At 54.9% G+C, this 25,070-nt stretch overlaps 1 protein-coding gene across 5 annotated transcripts; it reads left to right on the forward strand.

The window, feature by feature from the left end:
* ST14 (ST14 transmembrane serine protease matriptase) lies at positions 1-25,070 on the forward strand. 5 transcript variants are annotated; one of them, XM_051638342.1, is made up of 19 exons: positions 1-28; positions 13,977-14,136; positions 15,019-15,146; positions 15,702-15,772; positions 16,214-16,374; positions 16,793-16,828; positions 17,248-17,485; positions 17,647-17,786; positions 18,188-18,285; positions 18,814-18,923; positions 19,739-19,869; positions 20,024-20,128; positions 20,665-20,772; positions 21,495-21,608; positions 21,729-21,857; positions 22,188-22,374; positions 22,573-22,847; positions 23,098-23,234; positions 23,890-25,070. In XM_051638342.1, exons 2-19 carry the CDS (start codon positions 13,980-13,982, stop codon positions 24,049-24,051), a joined length of 2,487 nt encoding a protein of 828 aa, XP_051494302.1. In that variant the 5' UTR covers positions 1-28; positions 13,977-13,979; the 3' UTR covers positions 24,052-25,070. The 5 variants fall into 5 exon arrangements, with proteins under 5 accessions (XP_051494302.1, XP_051494300.1, XP_051494298.1 ...); XM_051638340.1 differs by lacking the exon at positions 1-28 and adding an exon at positions 3,169-3,746; XM_051638338.1 differs by lacking the exon at positions 1-28 and adding an exon at positions 5,952-6,061.

A 25,070-nucleotide genomic window follows, 5' to 3' on the forward strand; every position in this document is an offset into this window, starting at 1 on the left:
CAAAGGTGCTGACATTGTTGGAAACTCAGTAAGTGATTGCCATGTGTTGATGTGTCATTCTGAATGAATTTTTGGCAAGAGGGGGAATTTTTTTCCATTTGGGCATGGGGAACCAATGGCTACCTGGTATTTACAAGACGTACATACAAAAATGTGCTGGAAAAATATGCTGGATTACTCAAAAAAAGTATTTGCATTGAGGATTTTTAAACTGCTTAAGCAAGGTGCTTGTAAGTCCGTGGTGAGAATTGTTCCTGTGTTCTGTTATACAGTGAAATTATGGGTATGAGCAGTCAGTCAGAAGCCCTTGAGTCACTGCAAGTTTATGAATTTGTGATCTTCCTTTGAGCTGCTTTGCTCCTGTAAGGAAGTGAGTTCTGTTTCATAGCTGGGGTGGCCTGGGTGGCTTCAATATTAAGCAATAACTTGGTGAGCCATTGTATGGAGGTTTGCTTTTAACAATGGTCCTGTTTTGAACCTGCACTTTCAGCTTTGGTTGGCCCCTGTAATGGCTGTGAAGGGCTCTTAAAGCTGGTGCAAAGCAGAGACAGAGGCTGTTATGTCAGTTGTGTTGTTGTAGTGTCATATGTGCTCTCTGTAGGAAGCTGGTAGCTTACCAAAAAATCATAAACTTAACTAGGTTGTTTTTCCAACTGTGCTAGGACAGCTGGGCAGGCTGGAAGGTGTTAATGTGCAAAGCTGGGGCTTTCCCCAAAGCTCCAAGTGCTTCATTGTCACAGCACCTCGTTACTTTGAAGGGAAAAGGTAGAAGCTTAGTCTGTGTTTTTAGATAGCTGTGACCTAGAGAGGAGCTCTCAGCCAGGGGGGTGAGTCCTTTGTAAATAAAATGCTGGGTTTGTGTCTGGTTGACAGGATTTATTCTGGTTTTATTGGTCAGTTAGTGTTGTGGAGGTGAGTCAAAGTGACTTGGACATCCTGAACAGGCACAGTACCTGCTCAGAGTTGGCAAACCCAGGAGCTCCTTTCCCTAGGAAGAAAGCTTTCATTGACTGTGCCCACGTGCTTGGGTTTTTAACAGGGTTTACACAGTTAAACTGGGCTTAACAATTTCAGCAAGAAAGATCAGAGTCTGCACTAGGGCTGGATTTAATTTCTCTTTATGTTTTCCCTGCTATTATTATTATTATTATTATTATTATTATTATTATTATTATTATTATTATTATTATTATTATTATTATTATTATTATTAAAGCCAAGCATCCCAGAGAGCAACAACTAATTGGCTGGGGAACTGTTCCCAGCTCACTGATTCTTCAGAAGTGCTCTCTCCTCTCAGCAGTTGGGGTGGGATGCAAGGTGAGGCGTGTTTCCCAACATCTCCCTGACCTCTGGTGGCAGAAATCTGAGGGCTCTTCTTCAGCCCATGGACAACCTTTTCCCCACAAGTACTTGTCTTAGGAACGTCTGAGCTTCAGAGAACTGCTAGAAGAGCAGTGGAAAATGAGGTCAGAGCTCACCAATTTTTCATGCAGTGAGGGAGATTTAGGTTGGATGTTACGAAAAGTCACAGAGAGAAGGACACCTTCATGCTGGAACAGATTGTTCTGGGAGGAGGGGAGCTTCCAGGCAGACATGATACATAGTGATCCTACTTTAAGGGACTGGAGCAGGTCTGCAAGCCCTAATGCAGTCAGCAAGGTGTTTCATCCAGTCTGCCACCCCATCCCAGAGAGGACCAGCATCACCTGCTTTCAGGTGGGCCCATTAACAGCATGTGCAGTCCCACCATGCCCAGCTAGAGGGACAGCTGGAAAACATCAGGCAGTTTGTTGTCTGAAAGACAGCAGGAGGTGGACCATGAAACACCAAAAAACCTCATGCCACATCCCTTTGACCTCTGCTCTGACAAAGGGGAGTAAGAGGAAAAAAAGCCAAGGCTGTTTCTTTTTTGCTTTGGCTGCAAACAGCTGAGGTGAGGCCAACACAAAGACTAAACTATTTTCTGTGGAAAATGAGGTGGTAAGGCAGGTGAGCATGGGTCAGCTCTACTTGTCTGTAATAAACCCAAGAGAAATGGGTAATTCCAACCCATTGTCTGCATCTCCCAGCTAAGTCACAGCCTCAGTTTACACATTGGCAGCTTGTTAGGCAGATGGGACCTTAACTGCCTCTGAATCTTGGGTGTGCCCCAGCGTGCAGCCAGGTTTCAAAATACCCAGTGCCACAAACCAGGCAGGCAAGCCTGTCCACTCTGCTGCACTTAGAGTTTGGCTGGCAAACACTGCTGCTGCTGATTCAGAGCTCACAAAGAGGTTCTGGTTTCACGAGCCATGGAAGAGCTCAAGAAAGAGACCCAGCAAGTAGCATAAGGGCAAGCTGACATCCTGTGGTGTATGGCCCAGTGCTTGGGATTCCCTTTGGAGTCCCATGACTGCCAGGTGCCTGGCACCATTAGCACAAGGCACAAGGAAGGGTCCCCTTGGTTTGCCCTGAGCTGTCTGGGCAAGTGGTGAAGAGCTGAGGGTGGGCTCTCTCGGTGCAAGCCTGTTGCACAGTCACATCCTTCACCTGCTCCCATCACCCACGGGATGGAGCTGGTCACTGGTGCCCGTTGTTCTGGGCCACTTGCACGATCTCAGGAGGGCAAAGCTACATGTGACCCCTGCCAAAGTCATGTTTTGGAAGCAGGACTCTCACTCCAGAGCTCTTGAGAGAAGCACTTGAGATCAAAGGGTAAGTTCCCATCCAAATTACACAGCAACCCTTGACCAGCTTTGGGAAGCGCCGGCAGCAGCACGCGGCCCATCCAGGGCAGCTCACTGCACTTTTACAGGTCCCATTCTCCAAAGCCAGTAATTATTCTCCTTGCCTGACAGATGGAGAGTCTGAATCAGACCAGGGAGGACTCGCCTCGGGCCTGAAAGCAGGAAGAGCAGATGGTCCGTCCAGCGGGGCCCGGGGCTCAGCTCTGCTCTCCGGGGGCTGCCGGTCCCGCCGGAGACCGCAGAGCTGCGGGGTGACGTTTTCCTCCCCTCCCACTGAATCAGCCTTTTATTTACCCTTTGGAATGCAAAGTAACAGGACACCCTGCGAGCTTTATCGCTCTTCCCAATCTTCCGTATCGCCGTGGGAGTCGCCGGACCGGATTGGATGTTCTAGCTGCAGAGAGCTGGGGCGGTTTCGGGGCTGTCCGGCAGGAATCCGGGTGGGAGGGCAGAGCCGGGGAGATGTGAATTCAGGAGTCACGCTGGGAACCGAGTCGTTGAGACACACTGCAGGGAGGAAAAGCCTTGGTCACTGTTTGAATCCGGCTCCTTCGCTGCTGTGTGGATGTTTGGTGCTCCTTTGTGGAGGTAGAATTCCTGGGAACAGCCTCCACCACAGGCTTCTCCCCCGCAGTCCGCCCGCCTGATGTGAGCCCCCACCTCCCCTCCTTCCCCGTGGATGGCACTCCCAGGGCTGGGAGCTGATCCGGGAGGATCCTTGCCTGTTCAGACACTGTTTGTTGCTCCTACAGCTGATCCCTGCCTCCTCTGGGACTCTCCTGGGGAGCTTTAGGTGCAGCTCTGAGTGAGCAGGATTTGGTTCTCAGGTTTCAGCCGTGCTCTCCTTCCTCCTAAAGGCGTGTTCAAACCTCCCCTGGCTGCTCGCATCATGCTGCTGCGGCCACGCTGAGGCCAAGAGGCAGCGCTAGGAGGAGGGGGTGACAACGTTTGTTGAATGAACTGATAGAAGTGGGAAGAACCAGGAGTTTTGTTGCCGACTGCTGCCAGTCCATGTGGGTAAGTGGCCTGATCTTTCTGCTTCGGTGACATCTTTCTTCACGGTGACTTGCCTGGGCTCAGCGTCCTTCCTTCAGAACAGGGAGACACATGGAGCGTCTTGCTGCAAAAGCACGTGGCAGGCTGTTTCCTGGGAATTGCTGCTTTGATGTTTTGGGACTGTGCTGTGGGCCATCCTACTGTGGTTACTGGGCAACACAGCCACAAAATAAATCACTGCTTCAGCAGCAGAGAAAAGGGAATCCTATCATACAGGGCTCTCCATCAGCTGCCTCCCAGCTACAGAATACTTTATATTTAGCACGTGTTGCTTTTTTTTTTTTTTTTTTTCCCCCACGGTGGTTGCATCCCCTTGTTCAAAGAGCCAGTTGGGCCAATTAATTTGTTTGTCAAATGTCAGTGGCTGGAATGGCAGGAAGCACCGGGCAGTCACAGCTCTGTGTGAAACCAAGAGTGGTGGATCTGGGCAGGAGGCACCTTAGGACTCCCAGGAGTGAGTCTGCATCTTGCCCTCAATAGCCACATCCCAGGGGAGGGGTGTTCTCCTGGCACCTACCTGGAGAAGATTAGGAGATAGAAAAGGAGAAATCTGCAGAAGCAAAGAGCAGTGGTTCAGCTGGGGCTGGCTGCTTGGTACCTAAAATATGCTATTTCATGGGGGTGTTAAGTCAGCCAGGTAGGGAGTGGCTGTAAAACTGGAGCGCTGGGCAGGGCTGGGCAGCAGCGGGGGAGCTGGGAGCAGCTCCTGACATCAGCCAGCTGGGCAGTTTCAGCGGGCTGACTAACAAAGGCAGCTTTTGAAGGGAAATCCCTTAAATCCAGAGGTACTTCCTGCTGTGCGGTGCTCAGCCAGCAGGTGCGATTCTGGTAGCTGCTGAAGGAGCAGGGAAGGCAGTGGCAGAAGAATTGCTGTAAGAGCAGGGAGGTTAGGTTGTATTTTTCACCTGAGGAAAATCCAGAGACCTGACACCATCTCTTCTTTCCCCAGAGAAACACCTGCAGAAGGGATGCAAAACTTGCCCTCTGCAGGAGGTATTTTAGAGCAAGGGGAAGCAAAGGTAACCCTGCAAGCATCTCCCTGCAGCATGTGGATCAGTGGGCAACTCCTGTGACACCAAAACCAGCTTTCTGGGGAATTTACATGTTCAGATGTGGGAGGAAAAATCCGTTTCAGGGCTGGATGTAGTTGGTGCAGAGGGGCTCAGGTCAGCAGTGGGATGGTCAGTTCAGCCTTCCAATAGATTGACAGGCCTGTCACATGTTGGTGTAGACTATCACATCCAAGGCAGAGAAGAACCTTTCCAAGAAAGATGGTTTTAGTTCCACTGTCTTTAACTTCCTTACTCTTTAATGTGAGAAATCTGAATATTGGAGTGGTGGGAGAGGAGTAATCTTTCCAAGGTGAGAAAAGTGATGGGATCAGACTGTCAGGAATGCAGATGTCAGAGTTAAAAGCCCCCTTTCAAACCTGCCCTAGAGCATTCTCAAGACCTGAGGCTTTGCTGCTGGTCCCTCCTTTTCTTCTCTGGGGGCACCATTTGATATTAGACAACAGAGTCCCCAGGAGCTGCTGCTGGTTCCTGAGCCCCACTCTGAGTGCCAGATTTGGATACACGTGCAATTAATTCCTGCTGGGCTGCTCTGTGGCTCCTCACTGTGCATCTGGCCTCCTCTGTTTGGTGAGAGATCTCTCATTCCTGTCGTGCTGCAGCTGAGCCGGGAGCAGCTTCCGGGCTGGGATGAAGGGAATATTTTCCTTTGGCAGCCCCTCCGTGTACCAGATGGTTTTTTGGGAACAGCTGCCCTCTTTGCAGCGGGGTTTCACGGGGTGAGAGTTGTTGTGACCTGAGAAGGGATAAGACCTCGGGTGCTGAAAGCTTTGCCCGGGAAGCTGTTGAGCACCTGGGTGCCCCCATTCCCGCTGCTGCCTGCGGGGCGGCTGGTGGTGATTAAAGGCGGATGTTTCTGGCTTCATTAGCTGAAGCAAAGCACAGGCAAGAGGGTCCCCCGGGGGGCTCTGGGGCACAGCCGCGGGACGAGCCGCTTCCCTGTCCCAGCCGCACCTCTCAAGCGGGAGAGGCGGGATCCGCGGCCGGACCCGGGACCGTCGGGGGGAACCCGTGGGGTGTTTCCGGCTTCCCATACCTGCCGGGAGCAGGGAGAGGAGGGGCTGGGCGCCGTGCCGAGCCCGGCCGGGCCGTGCCCAGGGCAGGAGCAGCCCCGCCATGGCGGCCTGAGCCGGCGCGGCAGCCGCTCTCGCCATGGAGCGGGGCCCCGGGGTCGCTGCCGGCATCAAGTTCAGCGCCCAAAAGCAGGTGAGAGCGGCCCTGGGGCCCGGAGGGGGAGACCCAGGCCCGGCCAGACCCTCCTGCCCCTCCTGAGCTGCCTCCTCCGCCCCTCGGTCCCGTTCATTCGCCTCCCGCGGGTCCGGGCTGCGGAGCCCTCGGGGAAGGTGGGAGAAGCCGTCTGGGGAGGGGGCTGAGCCCGGCAGGGGCTGGGGGGCTGAGCCCGGCAGGGGAGGGGGGCTGAGCCCGGCAGGGGCTGGGGGGCTGAGCCCGGCAGGGGCTGGGGGGCTGAGCCCGGCAGGGGCTGGGGGGCTGAGCCCGGCAGGGGCTGGGGGGCTGAGCCCGGCAGGGGCTGGGGGGCTGAGCCCGGCAGGGCAGGGGGGCTGAGGCTTTGGGAACACGGAGTTGCCCCCGCGGCCGTGCCCGTCGGGGGGTTTTGCTGTCGGCTTGAGCGGGCGCTGGGATGTGAGCAGGTAAATCCGTGCAGGGAACCTGTTCGCAGCGCGGGGGTCTGGGTTGTTTAGCACCAGACCTACCTGAACCTGTTCAAGCTGTAGGAAGGGCTGACTCTTAACCCAGCGCTTTGGGGCTTCGTTAATGAACCGCTGCGTTGTCGCTGTGCTTTGAAACCCGAGCGAGCTCAAGCTTCGGGCTTGACTTTTCGGGTCGGTCTTCCCGGCGGAAGGTCGGGCAAGGAGGGTGGTTGTGCCTCCAGAGCCTGCTCAGTGCCGCAGAGCTTTTCAAAACGGGGCTTTTTAGGTGCAAGCAGGGCAGGAGCAATTCCCAGCTCCCCTGCAGGGACTGCGAGGGGTCTCTGAGTCCTGGCTCTAGGCGTTGGTGTGTGGCAGCAGCACAGGAACTGGCAGGTCTAGCACCGAGCAGAAGGCTGGCCTGCAGCAGAGAGAAGTTCCCCTTGCCTCCAGCCCCACTGCCCTGCGTGTGTCAGGGCCACGGTGGCTGCCAGGAGCTGGAGGGAGATGCTCTCACTGATGCCATCAGCTCCAGCTCTTTGTTCCCTGGCTGGCTCGGGGTGACACCGTGTGATCTTCCCTGCCTGGCTTGTTCTCTTGGCACAGGTAGGTTTGTGTATTGGTGTCTTTACGGCAGGGCCAAGTGGTTGAGTGAGTGCAGTGGTCTGCCAGGTCCTTTCCCCTGGTGCTGGGTTAGTTTCTCCCTGCATCAGTTAAAGAGGAGCTGATCTGATCCAGGAAGACTTCCCCTTAGACAGTACCTGCCCCCTGGCAGTAACAGCCCAAGGAGTTTGTCCCTTGTGGACCAACTCTTGTTGGACTTGGCTCCCTATATAAATGTGACAGCAGAGCAAATGTGAGATGTTTTGCAATGACTGTGTCTCCTCCTGCCAGGGAGAGGGAGCTGCAGCAGTTCTTGGGTGCAGTGAGAAGCTGCTCCTCTTCCTTGGACAGAGCTTCTCTCTCGGGTAGTGGCTGGTGGGTGAGCTGCTGCCCAGGCCAGTTTTGCTGCTATTGGTGCCAAAGGCAAACAGGAATAAGGAAGGCACGACAGAAAAAGGCTGAGGCTGATTGACAGTGTGCCAGACCTTTGCTCACCAAACAAAAGATCACTTTGTAGAACCATTAAGGGAGCAGCAGGAGCATTTTTGAAAGCCCAGCTTTGGGGAAGGTATCAGACCAAAGGTTCTCTCCTTGCCCGGGGCAGGATTTGCTGTTTCCATCCAAAGGCCACTGGGACCAGCCTTGCAAATAAGGCTGCAATAGCCCAGTGATAGGGTGGGGTGGAGGAGGGAGCAGCTGATAGGGATGGCTTTGCCAGACAAGGGCTTTTCCTGGTCAGAGATGCTGGTATTTCCTCTGCTGTTGACTCCAAACACTAAAATGTCAAGGGCCAGACCCACCTCAGAGTTGGTCAAGAGGGTGGGTGAAATGTGGTGATGAGCTTTTCATGGAGGTCTGGGGAGCAGCTGTTTGTGTTAGGCTGCTGGAGGGCAGTTTTGTTGCTCAGACAGTACTTTCTGTACCAGGAAAGGTGTAAGAGTGTTTTAAATAAGCTGTTAGCATCTGTGGCATGTTTCTCTTCTCATCTTGGGACAAGTGCCTCATGGCTACATGTATCAGGTCTGTAACATTTCTTTATTTCCCCCAGAATTTCAGTCTTACGTGTAAAAGTCTCTGCTCCAACAGAAACATGATGAGGACCATGGTCCCTTTTTTGGTGTCAGGACTCAGCTGCCTGGAGCAGGGCAGCAAGCCAAGCCTGTGCTGTCTGCTGCAAACATTAACTTCAGTTTCTTCTCTAATAAACTGAAAGGAATTTGGGTTCTTGTCTGACTCAGGATGGTCACAAGACAACTGAGTGAGTAGTGGTTTGAGCTTGAAATTGGTGTGTGAAATAGGTGTGTGTGATTTGTGTCTTTCACTGTTGCACTTGCCCTCTTTGCCTGGAAGGCAGACAGTCTGGAGGACTCTGTGTCCTTCATTTCCTGCTCCATTTTCCCTTGTTAGTTCTGATGTCATCATTTTATAGCATCCTTGCCCTTAATAAGGAACTGAAGTTGAAAAATAACAACACTGGCAGTTTCTCCTCTGCTTTGCTGCCCTTGTTGGGGCAACACAGCACGAACGTGCCCTGCAGAAACAGCTCTTGTGCCTGTGGTTTCCATGTATCAAGAATAAAAAGGGAAGTGGGAAGGTTATCCTTATCAGATCTCTTCCTGGAGGAGCATCAGGATTTGCAGCAAGAACTGGGGTAGGAGTTGATCTCAGGAGTGTTGTGGCTGTACTTGGGTGAAAGGAGGTGTGCATTGTGCACACCATGTGTCAGCAGCTTTTAGATCCTGTTTTGTCTTACAGGAAACAGGCTGTTTCCCCTTGTGCCAGCACCTCAGAGCTGGTGCTCGCTTTCAGTGTGATTGGGAAACCTCAGGTTTTCAAAAGATCACTTTTTTTTGGCTCTTTCTGCACTGCACAAGCCCAGCCTGTTGATCTGCAAGGCTGGGGTGTCCTGAGCTCTGAGCCCTGCTTGCTGGCAGTGTCCTGAGCTGCTTGATGGGTCAATGGGTGTCATTCCTCTCATTTCTCCTCTGATATTTGTGTAAGTTTTGACTGAACACCACCCGAGGCAGGTGTGGCTGGAAAAGGGGTGGTGGGAATTGCCTGTTGGATACACAGGCTGGGATCTGCAGGGTGTAATTACCTGGCAAGAGTCTAACCACACGGTCCAATGAGACTGTTTCATCTGAGACCTCCTCAAGCCACCTCCAAGTTTGTGTTTTATGGGTTTTTTTTATTTGGCCCAGACAAGCAGGTCTTTGGCAGTGAGACTTGGTTGCACTCCTGCTCTTGCCTTCAGTGATCTGTGCAGTCCTGTGGCAGACCAGCTGAGGCTGGAATGTGATAAAGGTAAAGGGAAGCAGCTGAGCCTCATAGCTGCCTTGTGCTGGACAAACAAACTAACCAGGGGTGATAAGGAACAGGTGAAACTAATGGCCAGGAGCCCCATCCTGTGAGCCAGACACAGACACCGAGTGAGAGATGGAGCACTGAGGGCTTTTGGTGCCCAGGAAACATCACACTGTCTTGCTGAGGCCACCAAACAAGCCAGAAATCAGCCTCTGTGGGAGGTGCTGGTCCCAGATGGACCCAGCTTTTTGCACATCCCAGAAGACTTTGTCCTGGAGAGCTGGACTCCGTGGCACATCCTAGCCTCTCTGCAACCTCCTTTGCAGGAGGATATCTCTGCTTTCTGGTGAGCATCTCCAGCCCAGAGCTGACTGTGGCAGTTCCCACCATCCCCTCCTGCTTGCTGAATTTCCTGCTGACAGAATTAGTCATTTCTGCATCTGGTTTGTCCAGCCTGGCAGAGTTCAGCTGTGGTCTAAAAATACATCATGTGGCTGGTTTATGGAGGAGTGGGAAGGTCTGCTGACGCACAGGACTTCTCTTGGAGCTCTCTGCATGGAGGACTTGTGTGCTGGAGACCCCCACGTGCTATATCAGTCTATATACCATGCTCCTTTTCTAGCTTTCCTCATGGAGTCTGTATTCCAGGGGAAGAAATGGGGCAAGGTCTCTGGGGCCCTTTCTCTTGATTGGTGTGTTGCTTTTCTGCAGCAGCCACTGGGCTGAGACCAGAAACCTCCTACCTGCTGTGGGGAGCCCCGTGGTGAGGAGCAAGAGGAAGTAACTGACCCTGTGACTAAGGTGGGGAGAAGATCAAGGAAGGCTTTCTGTTAGTAATGTTTGTTGGAGTCGTTTCTTCAAGACGGGCAAGAGAGTCAGACCTTGAGTCACTTGGTGCAACTGAGACTGTTTCTCAGGGAGTGATGGACAAGGTGAGAGCAGGATGAGCTTTCAGACCCTCTGCTTTACACCTGCTGGTGTGATGGACTGTTCAGGACCATTAGCTGAAGGAGATTAAACTTCTAGTTGTCTTTTTCTTGATTTAACTGTGAACTTTCAAGCTTGTCTTGCTTTCGGTTCCATCTGGTTTCTGCCTAGCTTAGAGGGTGGTGGCACCTCAGAGTTATTTTTCCCCAACGGGCAGGAGTGGTGGCAGCCAAGGGGGTGTGCAGCACAGAGAGTGAGCAGAGGCTGAGCTGCCCTGCCTGGACACAGACTAGTCTGGTGCTGAGGTCAAACAGGGGCTTTTCGTGCTGACAGTGGGCAGGGAAGGTTCAGCCTCTTACTCAGAGGTCGGGACGTGGGGCCTCGCCAGAAATCTTCCCAGCATGACCTGATTCAGCATTCCTGTAGTTCTTGGGGGCTGCTTCAGATCCTTTGCCTTGTGTTGAGAAGAGAGTTGGCAGGAATCACTGTTCCTTACCCAGGCTGCCACACACGGCAGCTCTTCAGAGCAGCTTCACAGCAGTGTCAGTTGGTTGGGGAATCTAGGGGTGTGTGTAAGGAGTGGGGGTGGGAGAAGACAAGGTCTGGAATACAGAGCAGGAAGAGAAACCTCTTTGGATCCAGTTTCATATCTGCCTCTAATCACTGGGCACCTCTTCATGAGTAACAGTGGCTGTCATGAACCTTGTACAGGAATAATAACCTTTCTTCTGAGTCCTCACACCAGTTTCTCTCAGTGCTGTGGCTGTCACTGCCATCTTAGCTTGGGAGCAGGCTGACACAGTGCTGTAAACTCTCACAGGTTTGAGATCTTTCATCCTTGTTTTTCCAAGAAGAGCAGAGAAATTGTCTGAAGAAAGATCAGTTGGTGAGTTCTCTTGCCTAACTTCCTTCTGTCACGCTGCAGCTGCAGGGGTGATGTGTGTGTGTGTGTGTGTGTGTGTTGGAGGTTGGTTTCCTTCTCGTTTAATCACACTGATTAGTTGCTCCACCTACCACTTTTCTCCCGGCAAAGACAACCTTCAGCTCGAAGGGGGATGTTAAAATGAACCAGTCAGGGATTTTTAGAGAGTTTACTATTTGAAAATAAGGTTTCCTTTGCTCCCCTGGTAGCCAGGGAAGACCCTGTTTTGTTGTGCCACTTTGCTGCTGCAGCTCCTTGTGCAAGAAGTGCACAAGAGGACATCTTCCTCTTTCAGGGAAGAAATATCACCTAGCTGAATTCAGCTGGGCCAGGAGAGTGTGTTATTAAGGCCAAGATTTAACAGCTTGTGCCCCAAAAATGTTACTCAGAACACAGACCCTGTCCTCCCCCTGTGAGCTGCGGGCAGGCAGTTCTTCCTCACTGACCCTGGGCAGTCTGGGAAAGCTGCTGCTGGGTGAGCAGATGCATCATTTAAGCCCCTGAGGTTGTTTTCTTGCCACAGGCTCCTGCAGATGTTAGAAGAGGATGAAATACTGTTCTTGAACAGCAGCAACGATCAGTCCTGGGAAGGCCTGGCCCTGCAAGCCGCCCCACGGTGGGAGAAGGGAGATGCTTGTGAGATTTGTGGCTGGTTTCTTCTCTGCACCTGATTTTGGGGGATTTCTTGCATGGTCTGGGAACTGATGGGAGCCAGATGGCTCTTTGGAAGACGGTGTGTCCAACTCCAGGCAGTCTTGACTTTGATTGAAGGGTTTCTTGATTTAGGATGTCTGTATGTATTGAAGCTTTATTTTGTGTGTCTTCTGTTTGGAAGTTTCCTTGGGTTATATTTGCAAGTTTTTCCTGTATGATCATGGAAGCCAAAGAGGAATCAGAGCATCCCCTGTGGGATTGTCCTCTGTGGCCTTGCCTAGGTCTTTTGTTCCTTCTGGCAGTGGCTGGATGTTGGTGATAGAAGCATCCTGGCACCTCAGAGATGGTGTGCTTCGCTTGGAGTAGTACATCTCTTCAATGAATGAAGGCTTCCTCCCCCATGCTGTCCTGGAGAGCTGTCAAATTATAAACTTGGATTATTTTGAGAGCAGATGGTGCAAAACTGGTAGCTTGCTCTGGTCTTTGGCCAGCTGGTGTTTGCAAAACTTTAAACTTTACACAAATGTAGGGTCAGGTGCTTCCACTGCCCTTTCTTTTGTGAAGGGCCTCAGGCAAATACCTTGGGGAGGAGAGGCTCTGGTGAGGTGTGGAGAGGGGGAGGACAGAGCTTGGGTGAAGAAAAGGGCAAAAGGAGTAGGGGCATGATGCAGGTGGGAGCTGGGCTTCCCTGCAGAGCAGGGCTTGGGGGAGATAAGAGGGTGAAGCCCCTGCCTGGAAGGGGAGCACAGCGAGGGCAGCTCCTGGCCTGGGTGTGGGGGGGCTCAGGGTCCCTCTGCGGGCAGGGAGCCCCTTGCTCCTGCTTCCCTGACTTCCAGGGGCTGGACACATTTGCATCAGTCAGGCCCAGCCATCAGTGTGTGTTCATGTCAGCCCTGGGCTGAGAGGACAGGCAGTATCTGACCTGGCATCATGTTTGCAAGGTCCAGAGGGCAGGGATGTGTTTGAATCCAGGGAACTGGTGCTAGTCGTGGTGTCCTTGCTGTCTGGTGCCCTGTGAAGCTGTTGGGTGCCTGGTAAGTCTTGGGAGGGGGGGAGAATGGGAAGGTGGTGGCTGGATGGGTGAGGTGTCCTCGTGGTTTGGGCAGTTTGCAGCAGGCAGAGAGCCCTTCCTACCTGCGAGAGGTCCAGGAGGACAGCAGAAGATGTGGTCTGCTCTCCTGGCCTTAGCCAGCTGCTGGGATGATGGGTTCAGATCCAGGCCCCCAGTGGCTGCCTGTACCACGGATGCTTTGGGCTGTGTGGCTCTGAAAACATCTGGGTCCCCAGCTGCTCTGAGCCTCCCCCTGGGCTGGAGGTGCAGGTACAGGAGCAGGACGAGGGTGGAGAGCAGGGAGACCAACGGGGGGAGGAGGTGAGACCCTGAGGTTTGGCAGCTGACATGGGGCTCTGTGCTGCCACCAAGACCTTCCTCTTCATCGCCTCGCTGAGTACTGAGAGCAGGGAGAGCTGTGCTACAGGGGCCATTCCTCCTCCCTGGGCCTCCAGGACATGTTCTCCATCAGCCAGCACGTCTTGCCCTGAGAGCCTGGCTGGTCGTGGGCTGCGGGGATGGCTCGTGTGTTCCTCTTGGCCTTGGGTTTTTTGTTGTTTATTTTTTGAATTGCTATTTGCAATGAATGGGAAATCCCAAGGAGAAAGAGGGGAGTGTTGTGGTGGCCTGGGAGACGTCCAGAGAGCTGTGTGGACGTCAAGGGAGGAAGTAGCTTGGTTTCTTTTTTGACGGGAATGCTATTTATAGTGTGCTGTGCCCCACGAGCTGCAGGTGACACACCTGCCACGCAGCTGAGTGCTTTGCAGGGGTGGATTTTTGTCTGCAGTTTCACCTGAATTTATTTGAGTTGATCACCACGTGTGAGGTCCATAAAGCAATCAGGTGTGTGTGGAAAAACAAAGCAAAGGGCTGCAGGGCTTGTCCTGCCGTGGGGTGGCTCTGGCCGTGCTCTCAGCGCTGCCAAGGACAGGGAGCTCTGCTTTGTGGTCAGATCTCACCAAACCAGCCTTTGGGAACAGTCTTTCCACCATCCTGCCTTCCCTCCTCTCCTAGGACATGACCAACCTGGAGGAAGGGGTGGAGTTCCTCCCTGCCATGAACTCCAAGAAGATGGAGAAGCGCGGCCCGAAGCGGCGGGTGGTCGTCACCGTCACCATCGTCGTGTTCCTGCTCATCTCCCTCGCCACAGGCCTCCTGGTTTGGCACTTCAAATGTGAGTATGACATCTGTAGGGTGATACCCTGGGAGCACATCCACATGGAGGAGCCTTGCTGTCCTGTATTGCTCACATGTGCCCTCTCTAGCTCTGGGAAGTGCAATGCAGAGATCCTGGAGCTAGCTCAGATGTCTCCAGCATGAAATCCTGCCCTCAGAAAGGAGTTTTCCCCCCTGCCACTGAAGGTAGATGCAGTTCTGTGCTGTAGCCACAGTTTTACTTCTGGGACCTGAACCTGGTGTCATCACAGGGCAGCACACTATGCTGGCTGTCTTTGTGAACCTATTTGCTGAGTTCTCTGAACTGAGACGGGCTAAGTGGTGTCCACAGAAAGTCTCTGTTTAGTTGAATAGTCATTGCAGAAGCTTGTGTAGTATATAGAGCATGTTAGGTGTGCAAAACTGGCTTGGGAGAAATGGGTGCACTGAGTGCAAGACCTCTCCAGTGAAGTGACAGGGAATGCTGCCTGAAAACAGGGTGCCAGTGTCTGTGTGAATCTCATTTTTGTGCTCCTGATTTAACTTGTGTTTATTCATTACATAGGAAGAGGCTTAATTGCTTAAAAGTGGAAGAGGGGAGATTTAGATGAAACATGAGGAGGAAATTCTGTGCTGTGAGGGTGGTGAGAGCCTGGCCCAGGTTGCCCAGGGAAGCTGTGGCTGCCCCATCCCTGGCAGTGTTGAAGGGCAGGTTGGATGGGGCTTGGAGCAGCCTGGGCTGGTGGGAGGTGTCCCTGCCCATGCAGGGGGTTGGAACTGGATGACCTTGAAGGTCTCTTCCAACCCAAGCCATCCCATGGTTCTAAGTGGGCACACTGTCAGTGGGGAGCTGCTGTGCCAGAGCCCCAGCCTGGTCTGACTCTGAGCTGCTGCCTTCCAGACAGGAATGCCCTTGTCCAGAAGGTTTTCAACGGCCACTTGCGGATTTTGAACTGGGACTTCCTTGATGCTTATGAGAACTCCAGCTCACCAGAGTTCCTCATGCTGGCCAAGAAGGTGAAGAGCACGGTAAGAAGTGTCTTGCATCTCTCCTCCTGCCAGCAGGACTTTTTCCTCTTGCCTGTAGCCATGGGGATCTTCCATATAAGACTGCTTGGAGCTTTCTCTCTCCTCCCAGCTCTCCCGGGAGGCACTGGGCTGGGTGCAGAGAGCCTGATTTCAAACTGGGTCTTGGTGTCACAGCTCCAGCCCAGGGCCACCAGCGTCTCCCTGCTCTGTGTGTGCAAAATCCCAGTGTCAGCAGATGAGTCAGGGCTGGGAGCTGAGGCAGGAGGGAGCTGAGCCCTCCGTGCTGGGGCCGTGGCTGGTCTTGCCCTTCCCCTCAGACTCAGGTGTTTGTTGTGAGCAGGGTGAGCTGAGTCAGAGCAGGCTGTGCTCTGCAGTCCTGGCACTGCTGGGACTCCCTCCCAGTTCTCCCTCTTACTCTCTTTGATCCCTGCAGATTCCTGCAGCCAGGGATGCTGGCTGTGTGCCCTGATTTTCCACAGCAGGCTTGGAGTTCATTCTGTCTGTCTTCAGTCTTTCCCACTTCTAGATGTGCTGAACACTCTTTAAACCTTTTAGGTGGAGGAGATCTACCAGAATCATGCAGATATTGGCCCTTACCACAAAGAGACAGTGATAACTGCCTTCAGGTGAGCCCTGGGTGCTGTCTGAGCCCTGTCTGGGGATGGAGGAGGGTGATGCTGGGATGTCAGGCAGCCACAGGGCCTTGTTCCTGGGCTGCTGTGGATGGAGGCAGCTCATTAACCACCCTGGGTGACACAGTAAAGGGGCGGGCAGTGAAAAGCAGCCTGACAATGTGTGCTGTCTGCTGCCAGAGATGTGTGGAGAAAATCAAGTTCTGGTGCAGTAGAGCCCTATGAGGAGCAATGGGTGGTGCCTGGCAGCTCGGAAAGGGACTCCCCGGGCTGGCAGGGGCCTTTGTTGGGTGCAGTTTGTTTAACTTGCTGTTGAGACCCTCCCTTCCCCACAACCATCCCCCAGCAGTGGCTCACCCGGCAGCCCGGCCCCTCCTGCCGGAGCCCTCCTGTGCCTGCCCTCGCTCTCACCCCACAACCTCCTTTCTCCCTCAGTGAGGGCAGTGTCATTGCCTACTACTGGTCGGAGTTCCTTGTCCCCAAGTACCGGGAGCAGAGCCTGGACAGGGCAATGTCAGACCAGCAGAGCCTGGTGCAGAGGTGGAACCCCCGCCTGCGCAACCCCCTGCTGAAGGTGGAGTCGGTCATCGCTTTCCGTGAGTGCTGCCTCTGCTGTCCCTGCTCCTCTGCCCGGGGCTGGGGCACGTGTCACTGGAGGGGGATGTTTTGTTGGAGGGGTGAGCTGGCAGTCACAGCCCTCCCGTGGGTGCCTTTGGCAGTGATGAGGGGTGTCTGTAAGGGGAAGTGCAAGGACCTGGCTTTCCCAGCCCTTGGGGCTCGGATCCTCCCCTGCCCACTGTGTTCTGCTCTGAGCCCGTCTGGAGAGGGACAGGGAGGAGTCCTCCCTCCTGCAGAGGAAAAGCCTGATCACTGGGGTCCCCAGAGCCCAGCAGGAGCAGCCTCACCCCAGGCAGAGACCTCACAAACCAGTCGTGGTCCCAGGGACCTCATCAGCTTTGTGCCCGGGGACTTCCCACAGCCCCTCAGTGACAGCCCCTCTGTTCTCTCCTGCAGCTGCTGACCCCAGCATCGCTTACTCCACCCGGGACTGTAAGTTCACTTCTTCTTTTGGCTTCTTTAGGGTGGTGATTTCCCTTGCAGGGTGGGGAAGGGCTTGAAGAGAGGTGCTCTGCAGACCTCATGTGCTGCTTGGTTTGGGTCCACCAGACCACCACAGTCCTTGGGGTTATCTGATGGTTGCCCTGGGTGTCATAGGATCATAGAATGGTTTGGGTTGGAAGAGACCTTGAATATCATCTAGTTCCAAGCCCCCTGCATGGGCAGGGACACCTTTCCCTCACTTTGCAGATGGGTGTTGATAAGTAGGGATGCTCCATGCAAGAGGCTTCTGCCCAGGGACAGCCTGCAGGCACGGGTGGAATTCCAAGTGCTGTGCTCTGCAGCCTGGGGAAAGGCAGGGCAGAACCTCCTGGCTTGCCTAGTTAACTCCTCCCTGCTCTCCTGGGCAGATAGCTGCATGTTTGCCCTCCATGCCAAGGAAGGGGAGGTCACCAGCTTCACCACACCAGGCTTCCCCAACAGCCCCTACCCCAACAACGCACTCTGCTACTGGACACTGAGGGCAGATGCCAACTCCATCATCAGCCTGACCTTCAAGACGCTGGAGCTGGAGCAGTGCAGAGATGACAGTGACTACATCAAGGTGTACAACTCCCTGAGCCCCGTGGAGCCCCACGCTCTGGTCAGGTGAGTGTCCCCATGAGGTGCCTGTACCAAACCCTGGGGGACAAGGGGATGCTGAGAAATCCTGCTGGTAACTGACCTTCTGTCCCTGCTCCAAGGTGACCTGTGCTGCTTGAGGCTCTCTGTGCAGTTGTGTCTAATGGATTTTGTCCCTTCCTTCCTAGGCTCTGTGGCAATTATGCTCCTTCCTACAACCTGACCTTCCTGTCCTCCCAGAATGTCATGCTGGTCACCTTGGTTACCAACAAGGAGGGGAGATTCCCAGGCTTTAAGGCTGAGTTCTTCCAGCTCCCAAAGGTGACAGGTGAGCAGAAGCCTTGGCCTTGTTCCCCCTCACCTCTCCCTGCCACAGGAAGCTGCAGAGGGAGGTGCAGCCCTGGCTGTGGTCAGTTTGCCAGGGATGTTTCCATGGCTGGGAGCAGATCACCTTGCCTTGCCCATGGTGCTCTTTGGCTGCTGTAATGATGTCCCCTGAGGAGGGCAAAATGAGAATTGTGTTGGCTTAGACATGCAGATGGATGTGTGCAGGAAGCACCCAGCTGATCTCCTGGGTTCTCTCCAAGAGTTGGAGCAGAGCTGGTCTCTCGACTTCACCTGGTTAGAGGCTGTTGCATCTGCCTCCCCTCCTGCCTGGGGCAATAGCCAGTCAAGAAAAGCACCTCTCTGCATCTCTGACCTCTTCTCATCTTCTTGCTTGTCTCCTAGTCTGTGGTGGGACCCTGAAAGGAGAGAGCGGCACCTTCACCACTCCCTTCTACCCAGCACACTACCCGCCACTCATGGACTGTGTCTGGAACATTGAGGTGAGTCCAGGTCTTCTCTTTCCCTTAATTAGACAGTCAAATGGACTCGTTGATGCAGGATGCAGGTGTGAGCTCACAGCAGAGGCTGCCTGGAGGCACCGAGTCTGCCAGGGCTGCAGGGAGGCTCCAGGAGCCACAGGCTGGAGAGACCTGAGCCCTGTGGGACACTCAACCATGGCCCCAGTAACTGTGGCTTTACACAAAAAGTAGGTGGGCTCTGGGACAGGCCAGTCACCTGCTGGCAAAGCAGGTGGTGGGGGATCCTCCTGCTGTGGGAGGGCAGGCACTGTGGAGAGAGGTCTGGCTTCACCCCCCTCTGTGTGCCTGCTGGACCAGGACCCTGGTGCCACCAAGCCAGGTGACCTCGAAATGACAGAGGCTTTTCAGGATGGGGTTCCTTTCTCTGCTGGGCTTCTTTCCTTTTCCAGATATCTTCCATCCTCTCCCCAAACCCTCTTCCCATGAAACTCGCTCCCATTTTCTATGCTCCAAAACCCACCACACCACCGACTCTGCTTCCTCCTGCAGGTTCCCTCTAAGAAGAACGTGAAGGTGCGTTTCAACATGTTCTTTGTGCTGGAGCCTGGGATCCCAGTCAGCTCCTGCACCAAGGACTATGTGCAGATCAACAGCACCAGGTGGGTGTCAGTGGAGGGGCTGTGTTCAGTTCCATGGCACCTCCTGCTTCCCTTAAACTTGCTGTGGGATCAAGCAGCTTGTGCTGCTGCTCCTTGGGACGGGACGAGGCAGGAGGTTGCTTGGGGCTGACCTGCTGTCATAGCTCAGTGTCCCGTGGTGAGGGGGCAGCCACACGTGTGGTTCTGGGGGTCAGAGCCTGGGTTTGTTGCACGTTGCAGCTGAATCCCCCCCAAATGCTGTGGGAAGGCAGAAACATCTGGTGGGATTTTGCTTGAACGAGCAAATCTCCATCATCAGGGTTAACTGTGTGGTGCTCTGCCGTGCACTGGCTGGTGCTCCTGCACAGCCTGATGTCAGGGTTGTTCCACAAGGTTTTGGACAAGGGAGCTTGACCCTTCCTTGAGGAGTGAGGGTTTCCAAATCAGCCCCTCTTGTCTGAAGCCCTGGCTGATTCCTGCAGTGGTGGAATGGGATCCTGAGGCTGCAGAGACTCAGAGACACGGTGGATCTGAGATCAGACCTCATGGTGTTGGGCAGGGATTGGGGTGATCTCACTCCCAGTCATTTCTGTTGCCACAACTTGGTGTTTGCAACTGGCCCAAACCTTCTGCCAGCAGCAGCAAAATTCAGCTCCTGTGTGCAGGCCCTGAGGAGCAGCAGCTGGTGCTGGAATCAGCCCTGCTCTTGGTTCTCCTGCCACCAGAGCTCTCTGGGTGACTGAGTTGACCTTTTTGTGCCGAGGGGGAGTTCAGGGATGGAGGAGCCTTTGCTCAGTGCTGATGTACGTGTTCATTTTTGCTCTCTCTCCCTGCAGATACTGTGGGGAGCGTTCCCAGTTTGTGGTGGCCAGTTCTACCAACAAAATGGAGGTCAGGTTCTTCTCAGACCAGTCCTACACAGACACTGGCTTCTCTGCCGAGTACCTCTCCTATGACTCCAGCGATCGTGAGTTGAAACCTTTGTCCGATTTTCCTGCAACCCTCCTGCTCAGTTCTGGGGAAAAGGTGTTTGTAACACCTGTGAGCAGGCAGGGGGAATGTCGGGGAGGGGGCTTGGAGGGGACAGCTGGAAGGTTGATGGGTGGTTTTATCCCTCTCAGCCTGCCCTGGCAAGTTCACCTGCAACACCGGCCGCTGCATCGACAGCAGCATGCGCTGCGACGGGTGGCTGGACTGCGTGGACGGCAGCGACGAGAGGTCCTGCAGTAAGTTGGTCCTTCCTTCCCTTTGAACGGCCTTTCTTTTATCTTCACCACCCTGGGGTGGCTGCAGGTTCTTGCTCTGGGCTTGTTCTTGCTTGTTGCTGGAGAACCTCTCCTAGAAAGACAGGCTGAGAGAGCTGGGATTGTCCAGCCTGGAGAGGAGTGGGCTCTGGGGAGACCTTAGAGCACCTTCCAGTGCCTGAAGGGGCTCCAGGAAACCCAGGGGTGGTAGCGATGGCTTTGCTGGAGTTGTTGCCTCTGGCTGTCCTGCTGCTTGCACCTGAGCTTCAGCCCCCGTGCCTGAGACATTACAGCTCTCCAGGTAGTTTCGTTCTCCAGAGCAGGGAAAACGCTGTGACAGGGATTGAATGTGTTGTGTGTTCATGTCTGTGTGTGTGGTCCTGAGCTGCCGTGGGGGTTTTGGTGCACTTGTTCCCGTGTGCTTGCACCCCTGGTGGCTGTGCTGGTGGGTGGGTCACCAGGGACTCCACCGGGGCCTTTCCAGGTCTGTGCCCTGATTTCTGGATCTCCCTTTCCAGCCTGCACTGACCAGCAGTTCCAGTGCCAGAACGGCTGGTGCAAGCCCAAGTTCTGGGTCTGCGACAATGTGAACGACTGTGGGGACAACAGTGACGAGCTGCAGTGCAGTGAGTGGCTCCTGCCAGGGGTGCAAGGGGCTGAGGGCTGGGGCAGGGTCAAGGGGAGCAGAGGAGAGCAGGTGCCCTGCTGGAAACGAGCAGGCACAGAAACCCAAAATGCTGGTGTTTTGTTGGGCCTTGCCCGGTGCAGCGTCCTGGAGCCTTCAGTGAGAAACAAGGATGAGCAGGGGTGTAGGAAATGTGGGATTCTGGGAAAGAAAGGGCTGAATAGATTGGTGGTGGTGCTGGGGTTGTTCAGCCTGGAGAAGAGAAGGCTCCAGGGAGACCTTAGAGCACCTTCTAGTGCCTGAAGGGGCTCCAGGAAAGCTGGGGAGGGACTTGGGACAAGGGCAGGGAGGGAGAGGACAAGGGGGGATGGATGAAAACTGGAAGAGGGAGATTGAGGTGAGACATGAGGAGGGAATTCTGGAGTGTGAGGGTGGTGAGAGCCTGGCCCAGGTTGCCCAGGGAAGCTGTGGCTGCCCCATCCCTGGCAGTGTTGAAGGGCAGGTTGGATGGGGCTTGGAGCAGCCTGGGTTGAGTTGATGGTCCCTTCCAACCCAAAACAATCTGTAATTCCATGATGATTCTGCGCAGGAAACAGACGTTTGTCTGTTGTAGCTTGCAGAGGTTTTACCCACCTCAGGGGTCAGGGAGGTGGACACAGGGAGGCGTGGGAGGTGCTGGGGGTTTTGTGCCCTGCTGCCCCTCAGGGGCTGCTCTCCCCCCAGGCTGTGCAGCTGACAGCTTCAAGTGCAACAACGGGAAGTGCATCCCCAGCGCCCAGCAGTGCGACGGCAAGGACAGCTGCGGGGACGGGAGCGACGAGGGCAGCTGCGGCAGCGGTGAGGGCGGGAGGCTGGCCTGTGTGGTTCGCAGGGTCCTGGGGGTGGGCAGGAGGGCTCCTGAGCAGCACAGCTGCCCCAGGACCGGGGCTAACCCTTCTCCCTCTGCCCTGCCCGCAGCAGCGCACGCGGCAGTGCCCTGCACGGAGCACACCTACAAGTGCCGCGACGGGCACTGCGTCAGCAAGCAGAACCCGGAGTGCGATGGGGAGCGGGACTGCGAGGACAACTCGGACGAGGACAACTGCAGTGAGTGCCCTGGGGAAAAGAGGGACGCCGGTTTCTGGGCTCTGGGCCTCTTGGAGAAACACTTGGGTGCAGTGGAGACAGAGCCCCTGGGGCTGTGCTGAGCGATCGCCTGGGGGGAGTGTGGGGGGTCTGTGCTGCCCGGGCAGGCTCCCATGGGGGTTCTGCGCAGCGAGGGGCATCTCAGCACACGGTGTGTTAGTGCTGGTGGCACCAGCCGTGCCTGACCCGGGCAACGGGGCACTCGGGCTGTGGGAGACGTCCCAAAAGGGGAGATACTGGATGGGAACAGGAGTTAACCAAGAGCCTCTTCTCCTTCCCCCCCCCTCCCAGACTGCGGGATCCGTTCCTACGTCAGGAAGTCGCGGATCGTCGGCGGGCAGAACTCGGACGTGGGGGAATGGCCCTGGCAGGTCAGCCTGCACGTCAAGGGCCAGGGCCACATCTGCGGGGCCTCGCTGATCTCCGAGAGCTGGCTGGTGTCAGCGGCACACTGCTTCCTGCAGCTCCAGGGCATCAGGTAGCTGGGAGCAGAACTGCCTCGGGACCCACCTGCTGCGGGCAGGTCCCCCCAGGGCTGCCCTGCTGGTTCCGGCCGTTAGTCTGGGTAGATAAAGCGGTTTTTTCCAGGCCTTTATTGGGAAGATGTTGAAAGTAGTGGGGTAGGATGTCTGTGAGGTGGGGCCTCACCCTGCCCTGTGTCTCCTGGCTGGTGCAGGTACGCAGACCCCAGCCTGTGGACAGCCTACCTGGGCCTGACCGACCAGGGCCAGCGCGACGGCCCCAACGTGCAGGCGCGCAAGATCAAGCGCATCATCTCCCACCCCTACTTCAACGACTACACCTACGACTACGACATCGCCGTCATGGAGCTGCAGGCCCCTGTCACCTTCTCCTCTGTTGTCCAGCCCATCTGCCTGCCTGACACCACCCACAGCTTCCCCGTGGGCAAGGACCTGTGGGTGACCGGGTGGGGAGCGACCATGGAAGGAGGTGAGCGCTGGTGTGTGAAGCGTGTGGCTGGCTGGGCAGGGTGTAAGTGTGTTAGCTTGCCTTGGGACTGGAGTCACAGGAGCTGCCTTTGGAAAGGCATCAAGTTAATGCCTCAAGTCCTGGAAAAGTGGGTTGTTGCAATGAGGATTCACGTTGGTCGTTCAGGGCCCGAATGATGCGCGCAGGGGAGGGAGATGCTGCTCAGAAATGCCTTCTGTTGTTCCTTACACACCCCCCTCCTCCCCGGCAGGCAGTGGAGCCTCCATCCTGCAGAAGGCAGAAATCCGGCTCATCAACCAGACAATCTGTAACCAGCTGCTGACAGACCAGCTGACCCCGCGGATGATGTGCGTGGGGATCCTGACCGGCGGCGTGGACGCCTGCCAGGTAGGGCAGCACTGCAGGGGCTGGGGCAGCTGGGAGGGCAGCCCCTTGGCTCTGCCCTTGGGCTTCAGGCACTTCCACTCGCCTTCCCGCACTCCCTACACGCCACAGCAACGTGGGTTTGGACAGTGGAGACGAGCAGGTTGTGCTGACACGTGACACGGTCCCAAAAAACTGCAGAGCAGCCAACACTGGCCTTAGGCTGAACATCATCTCACCAGGCAGGAGGAGAGACCAACCACCAAGAGCCTCAGTGAGGTTGTTCAGCTTGTTATTCTGGCACTGGGCTCCTAGTCCTAGTTAGTGTCACTAGTCCTAGTTAGTGTTAGTACACGTTGGTCTCAAAAAACTTCAGAGCACAAATGCAGGACTTAGAATGGCAATAATCTCCTGAGGCAGGAGAACAATTAACTTCGTTACTGGGAGTTAGCTCCAGAATTAGGCTGTTAGCTGAACAAGCAGGCTGAGACTCCTCTTGCCAGCCTTCATGATTTGATTGATTAGTTACATTTTGTTGTCAATTCAGGGAATTGCACCCAGAGCTGACGTCTCAAAAAACCACTTAGTAACTCCACGCTAATTGTCGTGATTGGTTTGTGAGTTGGCACGAGCGCAGCGTGCTGGGTTGGTGCTTATGCCTGGGTGTGTTTCCCTGCAGGGAGACTCGGGGGGCCCCCTGGTCAGCGTGGAGCCCAGCGGGAGGATGTTCCTGGCCGGGGTGGTGAGCTGGGGCGACGGCTGCGCCCAGAGGAACAAGCCCGGGGTCTACAGCCGCCTCACCAGCCTGCGGCCCTGGGTCAGGCAGCAGACAGGCCTGTAGGGACAGGCTGCTCCCTGGCTGGACATGGACACCTCTGGTGAAGTGCTGGGAGACACCTGGGAATCGGCATTTCCTCCCGGCAGCCTCGACTGTGAACTTGAACCCTCCCTCTACCTCACTGCAAGCCCGGGACGCCGAGGGGAGCAGCCAGAGCCCACGGCCAAGGGGAGCTCCTCGTGCTCCCACTTTAGAATCCAGGGTTCTCGTTGGGTGAGTTTGTGCCAACAACTTGAATGAGCAGTCATTCCAGGTAGATAGAAAACTCAACTTGGAAAAAAACAAACAAACAATTAAAAGAGATTAAAAACAAGCCAAAAGACAAACACCGTGTGTTTCAGGGCAAACTTCCCCGGGGCTGGGTTCAAAAAGAAAACACTTTTTAGGAGCAGTCCCATCTCTGGTTTCAAACAACCATCCACAGTCCTTGCTCTGGTGTTCACTGATGGGGGAAAGGTCTTACCTTGTGCTGGGGGGATTCCCTGTGGGATCCCTCCCTTGCTGTCCCACACTGCGGTCTCTGTCCCACTGGGCTCCTGGTCACACCGAGTCCAGGGCTGTGGGGCTAAAAGAGAACCATCCTGTCACTCCCCCTGAGGGACACAGAGCGTTGAGTGTCCCCCTCAGAGCCCCGGGCCAGTTGGCAGCACCACAACATGCCTTAGCACCCCTGGGGTGCAGCTGCTGCTCCCACCCCTGCTGCCCTCAGCCTTGTGCCCTGCTCCCTGTGACAAGCAGAAGGGTGGCACTGAGCATTCCTGGAGCTTGTCCCCTGTAAAGGCACCACACAACAGCTGTGCTGGACACCACTCCTGGCCCCTTCTTGCTTTTGTAGAGAAAAACACAACAATGTGACCTGTGAATGTGTTGATTTTGTTTTTCCCCCTGTGTATCCTGACCCTTGCCCTAGAAGAGCACACTCCAGTTGAGCTTGGTTGCCTTCCCCTTGCCTGTAAATAAATGGTTTTGTAAGACTCTATGTGAATTGGAGACACTCCAATAAACTGGAATATTTTCTAATA

This window comes from Apus apus, chromosome 22 (genome assembly GCF_020740795.1).
Source record: "Apus apus isolate bApuApu2 chromosome 22, bApuApu2.pri.cur, whole genome shotgun sequence".
Classification (NCBI taxonomy): domain Eukaryota; kingdom Metazoa; phylum Chordata; class Aves; order Apodiformes; family Apodidae; genus Apus; species Apus apus.